General features: G+C 43.5%; 1 protein-coding gene across 11 annotated transcripts in view; it reads right to left on the reverse strand.

Annotated features, from left to right (window-relative positions):
• Positions 1-15078, reverse strand: part of IRAG1 (inositol 1,4,5-triphosphate receptor associated 1) — a 129578-nt gene that overhangs the window by 62370 nt on the left and 52130 nt on the right. For 9 of the 11 annotated variants that reach the window (XM_044379495.3, XM_044379493.3, XM_057316816.1 and 6 more), the window contains one exon: positions 964-1064. In XM_044379495.3, coding sequence (XP_044235430.1) covers positions 964-1064 — 101 coding nt within the window. Of the gene's footprint in view, positions 1-963; positions 1065-5393; positions 5530-15078 lie in introns of all 11 variants that reach the window. The other 2 variants (XM_057316818.1, XM_057316817.1) reach the window with 2 other exon arrangements.

The following is a 15078-nucleotide window of genomic DNA, read 5'->3' on the forward strand; positions in this document are numbered from 1 at the left end:
GTTAGAAATGCAAATTCTCAGGTTCCACCCAGACCAAATGGATCAAAAACTCTGGGAGGTAGGGCCCAGCCATCTGTGATTGAACATGTCCCCCCAGGTAATTCTGATGCTTGCTAAAGTTTTCAAAAAACTGCCCTAAGGAAATGTACCTTTGGCTATTTACTTTTCATTAGGGCTCGGACTCTGAGTGAACATCTAACCGTAGAAAACTCATAAAATATGAAAAATTGTCTGGTAGAGATGTAGATGATTTCTGTTGGGGAAGAAAGATAAAAAACAAGATTTCATTGTCTTGTGGAACATTAACCTATTTTATGTTAAACTTAGTAATCTTATTCTAGCATTCTTTTCCTCCCCACTGGTTATATATGTATTTCCATTTTTTGTATTCTGTTTTGAACTGCCTTTGTCATCATGATGGTTTCCTCGTCAATGAGTTAAATAAATCTTTGACACATGCTCACTATATTTTTGTATGAGAATGATCTTTGCACATTTTTGAAAATTATACTTAGTCTTACTCCAACTAGACCAATGCATATGCTAGTGCTGTGTCAAACTGAGGCAGTGACATCCCTGTGTACGTGAGCCAGTGTCCTTCCTAAGCAGTCCTCTTCCCTACAGAACCCACTTTGACCAGGGGCAGGATTCTCCAGTCAAAGGCTCTTATCTCCTTTTGCAAATATCTGGGCAGTTATTATGGGAAACTACCCTGCTATAATTTGTGCTTAAAGGCTAGCAAAGTACAAAGAACCAAATCCAGGAAAAGAAAAATAATTTTGAGGGGAAAGATAATGGACAAATCCCAAACTCCTGCTCTCATTTGGAAAAACTGCTTGATTCTATTTCATCAATAAAATTATCAAGAAAGAAGATTTATAAAAAGTATATATAGCTATCTAATCCTCACATGCTAGGAAATAATGTTCTTGATAGCACAAAGATTAGGCACATGAGATGTACCTGTTGACCAGGTTTTTGTCAGTTTCTCCTTCCGGTGAACTGGCATCCCCAGTCAAGATGATGGCAGGTGGACTGCAGGATATTCCTGCAGTGTGAGGGCCCTGGTGGTTCAGAACAAAACACAGATAGAGTTAGGCTTAGGATGGTGGAAGCTTCCAGGAACTAGAGCTGGAGCATTTACTCCAGTATTATGACACTCGGAACCATCTTGATAAGGGTTGAATACAGTTTATTTGGATTATTCAGGGGGAAAAAAGGAAAGAAGAAAGAAAGAAAGAAAGAAAGAAAGAAAGAAAGAAAGAAAGAAAGAAAGAAAGAAAGAAAAGAAGAGAAAGAAAGAAAAGAAGAGAAAGAAAAAGAATGAGAAAAGAAAGAAGAAAGAAAGAAAGAAAGAAAGAAAGAAAGAAAGAAAGAAAAAAAGAAAGAAAGAAAGGAAAAGAAAAGCAAGCAGGCAGTTTCTCTTTCATTCCCCAGCAGAAATTCACAGAGCTTAACATGGTCTACTTTTCATGAATTAACATTCAGGAACCTCTAAGCCATCCCTGGTTAGTCCTCACTAACAATCTAGAAATAGAATGGTGCAGAGGTCTTAGGCACAGCCAGCCAGGTTGGGGAAGGAGGAAGACCAGGAGAACAGGTGGTGGCACCCACACATTGGGTAGGTATACAGTGAGATCCCACATTTGGGTAATCGTGACATTTCGATAAAGGTGATGTGTTCAATGGGTCACAGAATATGTAGTTTAGTTGTGTAACCTTGAAAAATGTTTATCTGAATAAATACACATTTCTGAAATTAGAACAAAAGTTATTAGCCAGTCCTTAGATTTTTGAGGTATTTCCAAACCACTAAACAAAACAAAACTAATAACAGCAAACATGAAAGAGTCATTCCATTCTAGGTTAATGAGGTTGTAGTGAAATCAGTGTACTATTATACTGTGATGGCCGTGTGAATGGTAAATCCATATCTGGACTGTAATAAATATTGATTGAACAAAATGAAAGCAATATAGGATATACAATAAGGTCCATAAAGATGCATATCAGCCTGCATTTCCCCACAACTCAGTGTACTGGGGATAAAAATAGGAGTAGGAGGGGTGCCTGAGTGGCTCAGTTGGGTAAGGTCTGCCTTTGACACAGGTCATGATTCCAGGGTCCTAGAATGGAGCCCCGCATCAAACTCCCTGCTCAGCAAGGAGCCTGCTTCTCCCTTTCCCTCTCTCTGCTGCTCCCTCTGCTTATGCTCTCTCTCATTCCCTCTGTCAAATAAATAAATAAAATCTTTTTTTTTTAATTTAAAATATAGGACTAGGTAACAGTAATACATAGTCTTTCCAGTTCTTTTGCCACCTACTATTATAGTATGTCCATCTAAGAATTGTTCCCAGGTATGTCTGGGAGTCTCTCTAGGAGTTCTCTCATATGTCGCCGCATCATTTTCCTTCTCTTCTTCCCTGCCCCTCCTTACTGGTGGTGTTGTCAGGGCTTTCTGTGAACAACCTACCATCCCTGCGAGGGCCTGTCTCCCAGCACTCTCAGGCATGTGACACCAGCTCCCACTGTTGGAGTGGCGTCCTGGAGCTTCAGAGTAGTGGGTCCCCAGTGCCACTTTCTCTGGGGGCTGTGTCTTTCTGGAGCCTCTGGGCAATAAGTGTTCTCACTTCTACTGGCCCTGCTGAAGCCGTTGCCTGGGGGCTCCTCACAGATCCAGGGCTGAGCTGTGTTCTTGAGCAACTTCGTGTGTAGTTGTTGACTCCTTGCAAGGTGGGGAGGGGCCCTCTCTCCTTTTCATATTGTTACTTGTTGTTAAGTGGGTTCCATACGATGCTCTCTAGGCTTCTTAAATCCCACAATTTTTATTGAAACCAGGTCTTCCTGTTTTCATTTGTGTCTCCTCCCTCACTTGGCCTCAAACATAAGGCCAGGTAAGCTGGCGAAGTGTCTCTGAGTCCCACCAGGGAATGCCAGATCCCTGTGTTCCAGGACCTCTTCAGCTGGAGGGAGGTATAGGGATTGGAGGAGGAGGAAGCACTCAGAATCCCTGGACACATGGAAAGGAAGTTGGGACAGGGACTTTGGCTGGATAGGAAACAGTAGGAAGCAGCATTGCCTCTTGTAAGAATTATACAGACCTGTGCTCAGATTGCTGCTCATCATCCACTAGCTGTGTGTCCTTGAACAAGTTATTTAACCTCTCTGGCCCCATGATCATAAAATTCAACTCACAAGGTTGATGTGAGAATTAATAATATCGAGAAAGCACCTAGCACATGACTGGTGTTTTCAATAAATAGTTACTGTCAGATTACTTTTCTCTCTCATTCAACAAAGACGCTTTAGTTATCCATCCATCTTGTGTCAGGAGCAGCTTGAAAAACAAAGACCCTCAAGACCTCACAGTCAAGTAAGGGATATAGAGAAGTAATGAATACTTAAAATAAATTTAAGCTGATAAGAAATGGACCACATTCTGTGAAAGCTCAAAGGAAAGGAAAAAAACCTCCTCAGGGGAGTTGGAGAAGACTCTCCAGAGAAGACATTTCAGCTGGGTCTTGAGGGATGAATGGGAACTTGTAAGACAAAGATATTAGAGGAGAGGTTTTGGGCAAAGGGGACAGCATTAGTAAAAGGCATAACTGGGCATTAGAGATTTATCAGAGTAATTGGAGCATGGACTCTGGGGTATGTAAGATAGGAAAGTTCAGGGATGGGGGCTGCAGTATTGTGGTTTATAAGAAAATATATATATTTGGTCATCTGAATGACCAAATATATATATTTTTCATAGACATTTGGTCTTCATCCACAGTTCCTAGCTCATGGCTCCCAAGACCCTTGGAACTTCCTGAGCGATAAGAGCAATGGGAAAATCTTTTGTTATAATACTTGGTTCTTGTTCTTAGTTCCTAAAATCCCTTCAGAGCCATAAAGGTGAAATGGGTTGCTCATTATCTATAACAAACCTTTCCATCACAACTGAGCTTATGCTAATGAAGGTGACTTTTGCAAAGCACCTAAGTATGGAAGCTGGTTGCCATGGGAAATAGCCATGAATAGAGGGTTGGAACTTTCAGTCCCCCCCCCCCCCCGCCCTGATTTTCCAGGAGGGGAGAGGAACTAGAGGTTGAATCAATCACCAGTGGCCAATTAATTAATCATACCTACATAATGAAGCCTCTATAAAAACCCAGAAGGAGGGGTTTCAGAGAGCTTCCACTTTGGGGAACCAATGCACTTCCACATGCCCCTGTGCTGCATCCCAAGCTCCACAAGGGCTAAGCTCCTTTATTCAAGACCTCACCTTATGTATCTCTTCATCTGACTGTTGATTCATATCCTTTGATATCCTTTGTAATAAAACATTAATCTAGTGAATAAATGGGTTTTCCTGAGTTCTTTGAGTCACTCTAGCGAACTATTAAACCTGAGGAGGAGATCATGGGAACCTCTAATTTCTAGCCAGTCCATCAGAAGCACAGGTGACAACCTGGACTTGCGATTGGTGTCCGAAGTGGGGGCAATAGGACAGAACCCTTCACCTGTGGATCTGATTCTATCTCCGGGTAGATAGTGTTAGAATTGAGTTGAGTTCTTGGACACCTTGCTTGGACCATAATTGCTTTTGGTAGGGGGAAGCCTACAACACATACAAACACACACATGTTGGACTTGGGTCCAGGAAGCTAATTTAGAGGCAAATAATGGAAGTAGAATAAAAGGTTGAGCCAGCTTCTGATGGACATTGGGTGTTACTCCAGTGAGTTTAATCTTTGTGGTTTTGGAGATGGGGAACACTGAAGGTCAGGTTTGGGAATACTTTGAGAGAACATAGAAATATTGACAGGAGATCCATTCATAGATCATTATGGTGCACATTGGTTGAGATGATGGAAAATGTCCAGTTATTACAGCATCCATCATCCTCCTAGGAATTTTGAGATGCTTCCAATCAATTGGAGCTATGTTACTCTCCATTTGGACACCCACAGTTGGCCAAGGTAGAGTGATAGGGAGTCAGCATGATGCTTATGGCTGGAAAAAGAACCAGCCAATCTATCATCATAACTCCAGAGCTCCAGTCCCTCCAAGAATGTAGATATCAATCCTTCTGTCAAGGACTCCTCTTGTAAGAGATGCTCAAGAAGTTTCCCAAAAAAGCAACAGCTCCTTTGATTGATAGTATAAACTTGTTGGGCTAGTGATGGTCATTCTTGATGGTCACTTGCTTTGTCCTTTTGTTACCCTGTCTCTTAGTCCCCATAACTATAAAATGCTCAAAGGCCTGCTCTGTCTTAGAAGAAGTTTGTGTGAATAAAATGAAATGATGAGTGTGTATGCACTTTGATAAGTCTCATATGATCTACAAATACCCATTAATCACAATTATCATTAAAATTAACAATGCTCTACTCAGTTCTCCCCACCTTTTGTCCCCTGGTAGGAGGCCAACAAGCAGCAGAGAGGCTGGGGCCTTCCAAGGGGCCGGGAGGGAAGCAGGAGGATCTTGGGTCATGATGTGGGTCTTGATGACACACAGTGGAACAGTATCCAGAAGAGCTGCTGAGGTCAAAAAGGGGAATCAGAGTGTCAAAATGGCAGGTCATGGGCTGGAGCTGGGGCAGGCAGGGACAGGGGCAGGTGCCTCTTTACTGGGAAAAACTGGTAAAGAGGGAGGAATGGGGAAGTTTTCTACTGTGTGGATTCTCTAGTGAGCAGAAAAAGGGCTGAAGTTTTTCCAGAGGCTTCTCTTCATGTCACTATAAGGGTTTCTTATTGATGTGGTTTCTTGGATCTCAATTAGGGAATTAGCCTATTCTCTGCGTTACAAATTCTCTGAGGTACAAATCAGAGACCTGGAGGGCCATCCCCTGTGAGAGTATTTATAAGTTTTTATATTAGTTGCCAACATTTTATAATTGAAAGAATATCATAAAGGTCTGGATTTCCTGCTTTTCCTGAAAAACCAAGAGATCAAGCAATCTTGGGTCTACATTTCTGAGAGTAGCCGTTGGTCTGCTTCTACTGGCTTGCTTCAATCAGTTGTGCTCCCTGCGTGGCCCTGAAGGCATCCAAGTTACTGCCCCTGTGGTGCACGATTCTTAACCTGTCTTGGTTTTCTGGAGCACAGGAGGTTTATGCTTAAAGCCTCCCCTACTCATGACACCTTTTTTAAAACCACTTTATTAAGGTATGATTGACATATGAAAAGCTATCATATTTCGTGTATTCAACTTGATGAGTTTAGAGCTAAGTATCCACTTGTGAACCCTTCATCATAATTTATGCCATAAACCTATCCATCACTTCCCAAAGTTTCTTCCTGCCTTCTTATTTATTTACTACTATTATTATTGTTGCTGTTGTCATGATAAGAACACTTATAAGATCGGCCCCCTTAGGAAACTGTTAGGTATACAGTACAGTATTGTTAACTCTAGGCACTAAGCTGTACAACAGATCTCTAGGACTTATTCATCTTGCATAACTCCCACATCATCTTGATGAGGCTTCTTTCCATACAGGCTCATGGGAGACTGCTGCCACGGGAATTCCATTTGAAACTCTGACTGTGCTTACAGTACATTTGAAATTCCTTCCCTGGGTGGAGTTTATTTTGACCATGATAGTTCGAGCTCTAGAAATTACCTTATTCATGTTTTTCATATTTAGAGAATTTTTATCTTGTATAAATCCTTGAGTGAACAGGAAGAAATACACTTTGGCTAACATATCATTTTCATGCTCATTATATCATATGGTTTCTGCCATCCCTTGGGGTGGGCTTTTATGAATCCCCAGCAGGCAAACATCACTTTCTTCTTGTTGCATTCTGAAAGAAAATCTGTGGGAGTGCTGATGGGATTATAATATATTCCTCCAAGAGTTTCATATATTCAGGCTGCTAAGTAAGTAGAATACAATTCACTTCTTTAATTATTTCATTTTCTTGACATGCTACCTATTTCCCAAAGCAATTTGAAGTAACCAGCAATAAAATCTAAGATATAAAAACAGGAGGCTATAAAAATGGGGGGATAATTTGATAAATATAAACATCCCTAGGAGCTAAAGAGAAATGCATGCTTCTCCTAACCATCCACGGTTTGACTCTGAAGTTAAACTGTTTGACCTGAAACCTAATGAATCTGTGATGCATGTGGTCTAGGGTCTGAGAAAGATTTCTTTAAAGAATTATTCAGCAGACAAAAAAAGTAATACAAGAAGAACTCCATTCTTCACTCTCACCTCTCAAAGGACATGGAATGCTTAACTTCCATCCTCCCTTAGCTCTGCCCTTTGACTTTTCACTTGCTTACCCTCCCTACCTGAAGCCCCTCTTCCTCTCCCTCCCTCCTCAACTTACTCTTCCAGCTCCATCCATCTACTTATTGTACAGATTGTCTAACCTTTCTTTTTATGATTGATTCAGTTTTCAAAAGTCTTAGAGTCTAAGAGGGGTCATTGTGTACACATTCACACATTATTACTTTTTTCTCTCCATTCATCCAGCAAACTTACCGAATGCTTATTATGTGCTGTGGTCTATGCTAGGGCCTGGGAAGAGAAAAGTGAAAGAGCCAGGCCTCTGAAATGCTTCCCAGTTAGCACAGTGGGATGGGGAGTGAAGAAAGTAACCCCCATACCCACCCCAGGTAGCGCCCAGGGCCTGGTGCCCTTAGTGTTGACTGTGACATAAATGGTCTGCAACACACTGGAGGAGCTGCTTTCTGGTGGAAGTTTTCTCTGCCTCCTGGCTAAAGGCCACTTTCAGCCAAGCTCTCCTGAGGTGACTGTCATGTATGTGGCTGTAGGCACCTTCACTCAGAGAAGGGCAGAGGTGCTCACACAGAAGGGCAGAGACAAGTCACGGTGGCAGGTGCCAAGCATGTAACCACAAACACACACAATTCAAAGCTGCTTAAAAACTAGGAGTCATAAAGCAATCAGGGAGACATCCTCCAATCCCCTGATGGAATGTCCTGGAATGCTCCTTACTCTCTCCTTCCAATGTGTGCAAAATATACAGTAATAAAATCAAAGTGTTCTTTCCTTAACCAGTACACAGAATGGTTGAACAGGCTCGGGGCAAAACTGTTTTGTGGGGAACATTCAGTCTTCTGTGGGCTGTTTCAGTTGAGCAGGCACTAGGGAAACAGGAATCCAGCAGAGTGTGGGAGATTCCAGGGGCCCTCTGAAGTGAATTCTGCCAGATTTTAGTGTGTGTGATGAGTGTAAATACCCCCTGCTCCCACCCTGAGCTGCCAAACAGAAGACAGGGCCTCAAGCAAGCTTGCGATGCAGCGTGTTCAAACACAGAGTCTGCCAGTGATGTAACTGGCTTTAAGACTTCAAGGGCCTTGGGCTTGGGAGCCACAGTAATTCGTGCATGATACAGCTTCTCACTTACCAGCTCTGTGACCTTGGGCAAGTTACCTCACCTCTCTGTGCCTTGGTTACCTCATCTGTAAAAAAAGCTATCTCACAGGGGAGTTACAATAATTAAATGGGTTGATAGAGAAATAAGATTGTTAGTTAAAATATAGGATGTCCAGTTATATTTGGACTTCAAATTAACAACAAATAATTTTTTAGTGTGTGTGTCCCAAATATTGCATGGACATAACTGTATTTTCATTTGCTAAATCTACAGCTCCAGATGAAAAGCTCACAGAAGAGCAACTGGGACTTAGTAAATGCTCATAAAGTGTCAGACGTTACATTCTGTTATTGTTACCTTTGGGGCTGAATTAATTACTTTGGAGTTCGGTTTTGAAGAGATTGTTTTTCTTAGTTTTGAGTCTGATCAACCATTTGGAGTTAAATTAGGAGGACCTTGCCCTTCTGGTCATGAAGCCACAAAGCATCTTCCCTGGGCATCTGACCACACAAGCTCTAGCAGTCTTGTAATCAGTGAATCTCAGAGAAGCCCACCTCCAAGGCCACCTTCACCTGGCTTCACTTCCTCTCTTACCATCTGCTCCTCAGATCAAGTAGAGCTGCCCTTTGTGGGTTACAGATACAAGAAGCAAAGGAACAAATGTGGATAGAGGGCAGTGACACTCTCTTAGACCTACTATGTGTGGGGCCCTGTCCCGGGCACTTCTGGTGTGTTTCCTCACTTCATCCTCTCCAGCAATTCTGCAAATGAACCTCAGAATATCCATCTACAAATTGGGTATGATAATGCCTCTTGATGTCAATGAATCATGAAGAGGAAAGTGAAGGCCCTGAGAATAGAATAGGCGGTGGATATATTTCTTTTCTCTCCCCTTTTTCCCCATTCAATCCCCACTTTACTAATGAAAAAGTGGATTGTCCAAGGCTGTACAGCTGGTAAATAGTGGGAAGGAAGGGCTACACACCAGGCCTGTTGGCCTTCCCACTCCACCATGCTACTCTTACAGTTGTTTCCCCTGATCTTTGGTCTCACCTCCCCTGGTTCCTGGTATGTGCAGGACATTCTGACACTCCTCTGTTATTCTTCCAAGCTGCCCCCTCCCTCACAAACCCCTTCCTCTGGGAAGCCCTCCAGCCAGTGCAAGTTTGAACACACAGCTGGAAAAGAGATAGCAGGGACACCCCCTTACCTTCCCATGGGCCCTCCCCAGAAGTCCATTTCCCTTCCCTGGAGTCAGCCAAGCCCTGGGGGCTGGGCCATCTCCCCACAAGCTCACCCTATAATAAGCCATCAGGTCACATTTTGTTCTCCTTAAATAAACCTTATAGAAACATTTAAATGTTTACTTCACTCATAAATTCCCAGGAATGCGCAACAGTTTCCTAACTGCCTGGGTGCAGGGATAAATATAGGCCAGTGTCATAGACGGGAATATTATCTTCCTTTCCCCAACGTCACATGACTAGGCCCGGACGAGGAAGCTCTAAGCAGCTGCCCCAGCCCCAGCCCTGGCGGGACTGGGAAGTTCAGCTCCTGCACTTGGGACCTGGCAGATAGCCTGGGAGAGAAGGACCCTACTAGAAGACAGTGCGGGGTAATGAAGTTGGGGAACCCTAGCCAGAATCCCACCTGGATGACCTTGGGCACTTTACTTTTCTGAGTTTCCTATTCTTAAACATTATGTGGAGCTAATAATCCCCGTTTCCAAGGTTTGTTTAAGGATTAGATAAGATAAAGCAATAATAGTGATGATGATGATGGTGAGGGTGGTGGTAGAGGTTGGGCCTTGTGGTGGCGGTATCCCCAGGTCCCTCTCTCATAGCCTGGAGGACAAACAGGGACTGCCTCTGTAGAGACGGGCCCTGGCCACAGAGAGAAGTTGGTGCTCTTTTGATAGGATGAAAGGACTCTGGGGACTCTCGAGAAAATGATTATTCCAGCAGCAAGCCCTAAGAGCATGGGAGAGAGCAGAAATGCCTCTGCTGAAGTCTGCTGGACATGGGGCTCGTCCCTGCCAAGGACTGAAGACTAGTTCCTGGCTCCCCTAAGCTCCCCAGTGTCCACCCTGTGGATCCACCTGAACACCCAAGGCCTGCCTTGCCTCTGGTGAACCCTCTTTCCTGCCATTGTCCACTCTATTCCTAGAAGCCAGGGATCAACAACCACTGGATTATCCTGCCTTCTTCATCACTGTTTTCACTCTCATGCCAACAGACACCAGGAGTGTGGAAATCCATGCAATGTCTGTTAGTCCTACTCAGGGAGAGTGTATCACCCACTGAGCCATTCATTTATTATCATCTTCTATCCTCTCCTCCTCCCCTCTTTTCCTCCTGTTCCTCCATTTCTTCCTCTCTCCAATCCAGGCATTTTATCTACTCAACCTATCCACTCAGCCTATCACCCATCCATCCATCCATCCATCCATCCACCTACCTGCCCATCTGTCCATTCATCCATCCTTCCTTGAGCTCCCACCACATACTAGAGCCTCTGCTGAGAATTGGAGAGACACACATAAAAGACACAGTCCCTGACCTAAGTGGCTTATTTGTAGCATAAGACAAGAGACAGGAGAATCAGAAAAACAAAAAATGGTAAGCTACTTCTTTGCTCACTATAGGAACTAAAGACAAAGAATTTTAATATACATTTCTGACCTTCTATGACAATCAACACTTCCAAAACACTTTCTGCTTTTTCTTTGGCACTTCCACAGCTACAATCTCGGAGTTCTTCCTCTGTGACCAGAACCACTAGAAGCCATCCTGGTGGAACTGTCCTCTTGGCCCTTTCCAAGCTGCTTTTCCATAAAGAATGGGGCATCAAGCAACTGCTCTCCCCATGCCTGGGGCCTTTGGTGTCTAGAACACTGGGTTTACTGCTGGGGGGAGCTAAAAAAGGAAGCAAAGCTAACAGAAACACTTAAGCAGGAAACTCGGGTTCGAATCTCTACTCAAACACAACACAATTATGTGGCCTTTGACAATCACCCTCGTAGAGACCCATTTTCTTCTTCTATAAACTAAAGATAATAATATCTACCTTGAGGGAATGAAACCACGTGGCAGGTGCCCAGTAGATGGCTCCAATATCTTGTACATTAGATATTAATGTTTTACTGATAATTCATTTGAAGATATTTCATTAAAGATTTTAATTGAGGCTGTTCTTACAAAAGGTAATAATAAGTGGAAATGAGCTCAGAGGCGATGAATTCAAAACCCTCAATTGGACATTCAAGGTACTAGCCAGTTTCTAGTGTTTGGAGTGTACTTACCTGCCTCAGCTTTCTCATTGGTAAAATGGAATAATAATCATATGTACTTCCTAGAGTCGTCATGAGGTTAGTGCACGTAAAGTGCTTAGGGCAGCGCCTGTCACACAGGAAGCCTGGCATGAAGGTTCTCATCAGGTGAGGTGAGGGCATGTCCCCACCCCACACAGCTGTCACCAGGTTCCCAGGGTTTTACGTGCACTATCTATTTTGTCTTCATCCCATTCCTTACAGACCATTGATTCTCTGGGTCCCAAACCTTTTTCTCACACATTTCCCAAGGGGTCTCCAGGGAGGTGTAGACAGAACCCCAGTCTGCTGGCCAGTGAAGACAGGGCCTGAACAGCCAAGGGAGGATAAAATGAAGAGAAAAGCTGGCAATCTACCTTAAATGGTAAAGCATATTGTTAAGTTCTAGATATTTCTGGGGTTAGCAAGACCAAGGATCCTCCAGTTCCTGATCAGAGAAGAGAACACAAGTGGAACCCAAAGCAAATTAGATCAGAAAGAAGTTGTCATTAGATTGTAAATCCATGGGGAATTGAACTCTCTGAGAGTGGGGCCTTAGTTAGGCCACTTTATTAAATGCTAATAAACATTTGTTAAATGACTTCAATAAACATTTACATTTAACTCTTGAACAACGTGGGTCAGAACTTATATGAGGTTTTTTTTTTTTTTTTGTAGTATGGTACTGTAAAAGTATGCTCTCTTCCTTATGATTTTCTTACTAACATTTTCTTTTCTCTAGCTAACTTTATTATAAGAATGTAGTATATAATACATAAAACATACAAAATATGTGTTCATGACTGTTTATGTTATCAGAAAGTCTTCCAGTCAACAGTAGTCTATTAGTAGTTAAGTTTTTTAAGAGTCAAAAGTTATACATGGATTTTCAACTGTGCATCAGGGTTGGCGTCCCTAACTCCCACATCATTCAAAGGTCAACTGTATTGAGTAAATTCAACTCAAGTCTATATTTATTGGGTGCCTATCACGTGTGATTGAATAGTTATCCCTTTCCTGTGTGCTCAAACTCTGTTGTGGTATAGTGGGGCATTTTCTGGACTAGAAAGAAAAAAAACGATAATTCTAGCCCTGTTTCCTCAGCTACAGCCATGAAGCAGTAGAATCCATGTCTTGTCCCTTCTTTGTTATGTCCTTTGGACAACTGACTTAACCTCCCAAGCCTTCGTTTCCTAATCCATAAACTAAGTATAGTCATAGCTAACTTATAGGGCATTATGAAGGTTATCTGAGATAATGAATACAAAGAGTTTAGCTTAGAACATGGTAGGAGCCCCATGTTTAGCTCTTTCCCTGCATCTGGGTATTATACCCAACTGTTCTGAACTTCCAGTTCCCTGGGAATGATGACCACTGTCCTCAACAGTGGGGTTAAGGCATCAATTGCAGTAATATACGTAAAAACTTTTTAAAAACTATTTTGTGCTGTATTAGGGACTTACAACCTATTATGAGGTGAGAACCTTGCTTGGCACTTTATATATATTATTCTGGTAACTAAAGTCAAGCTGCCTGGGGTTTGACTCTCGACTCAGTGACTTAGCTGTATTAGCTAGTACACCTTACTTTACTTTTCTGTGCTTCAAGTCTTCATCCCTAAATGGGGATAACAATAGTACCTATCCCACAGAGATATTCTGAAAATTAAATGAGATAAAGTGTACGACTATCCTAGCACAGTGTCTGGAACGTAGGAAACTTTCCTTAAATGTTCGCTGTTGTTCGCAGCTATTACTGTAAGGCTCGCCTTGCAGATGAGGAAACAGGCAAAATGAGCAACTCACCCCAGGTCCCACTCAGGGATGTGAAGCCCAGCTCTTTCCACATGCCACACTACCTATACCTGGCATCCCTATGAAATGGACGCATTTCCTGTCTCTTCCAGACTTCCCTGGCTGCTTGGGGAAGCCTGCTTGGTATTTTTCTCTTCTAAAAGGACAGCTGAGTAGGCTCAGCTCTGGGTCTGGCCCACTGACTGATGGTGGTAAGTCACGATGGGTCTCTCACTATGCTGACACAAACAGGGAGAGAATTCCAGATTTGTCATGGCAGAGCAACCATGATCTCCAATTCTGAGCCAAAAGAGGAGGCCCAGCAGCTTTGTGGTCAGAGGTTCTAGGAGCTCCACAGCCAATCCCTTGCTGTTAGGGCCACACACAGAGGGCTGATTCTCCAGAGCACATTCCAACCTAATTTCAGTTAATTAAAAATTGGAGGTGGGGATGGGGTGGGAGCGGGGATGCCACTGGTTAGTTGAGTGCTCTTAAGTCAACAAGATGCTGCTGTATAACAGGGTTAAGCATCAAATTGTCTAGAGGACCAGAAAGTGCAGTACAAAGTAGGAACATAGGGAGATGTAGAGAGAGAGAGTAACTCGTGTGTGGCCTGAAACAGGAATTGCATGGTGGTCTGTGTTTTTAGGAGTCAGCGTGCATCGAGTTGGGCTGTTTTATTGTCTGATGGCTGAAAAAGAATGAAGAAGGCATAGGCAGCACATTGTCTCAGCAGGATGTGTGACACGGAGCTGTATTTTCTGGCCCCATGGGCTCAGGCATCTGAGAGGATGGCAAGCAGAAGTAAGACCCTGTAGTGCTTTGGAGTGTGCGTGGCAGTGCGTTTGTAGGGGCCTAGGTTGGCCATCTCAGACAAGGACTTTGGAAGCACAGGACAGTGTCCCCCTGGCTCAGGCACCAGGGGTTCTCATAGAGGCCCCAGAGGCAAACAGTACTTAGTACAGGGTAGAGACTTAAGAGCATGCGTTCTGGGGCCAGGCTGCCTGGGGTCAAACCCTGGGCCTGCTGCTTATGAGCTGTATGATCTTGGAGGAAGCTACTTAACTTCTCTGTGTCTCAGCTTCCTCAGCTATGAAATGGGGATGATGATACCTACCTCATAAAGCTGATTGAAAGTTAAATAAGTTAATACAGTAGAATAGTGCCTGGCATTATTATTAAGTGTTGTGGACAATGGAGATGGGGATGGGAGTTAGTCAGTGGGCGGTGGAAGGAGGGCTACTGGAACAGATGATGTGAAAGATGGAGGTCTGCTTATGAGTTCACATTGACCTGCACCTGGAGGCTTCCAGAAACCCTGAAAGAGGATGGGGATTCTCTGGGTGGAAACTAGAGCCAACTGTTAGAGCTAACCTGAACCTCTTTGCACACTCAGGTTTGCAAGGCACTTCTGAGGAAGTCATGCTGTTCCAAGGAGCCAGCTTTCTGATATGGCTGCTGGTCACAGGCCAGGGAATGGGTGATAACCTGGTCTTGCAGCCTCTTGGACCCCGAGGCCAGGTCTGGTGCCCTATGATTAGGGGGAGACAGGTGGATATGTGCCCACAGGAGATTTGGGAGCAAAGCTTGAAGGAACAGAGGAAAGGGGACTCTGGGAAGATGCATAAACC

The sequence above is a fragment of the Ursus arctos genome, unplaced genomic scaffold, assembly GCF_023065955.2.
Source record: "Ursus arctos isolate Adak ecotype North America unplaced genomic scaffold, UrsArc2.0 scaffold_22, whole genome shotgun sequence".
NCBI lineage: Eukaryota > Metazoa > Chordata > Mammalia > Carnivora > Ursidae > Ursus > Ursus arctos.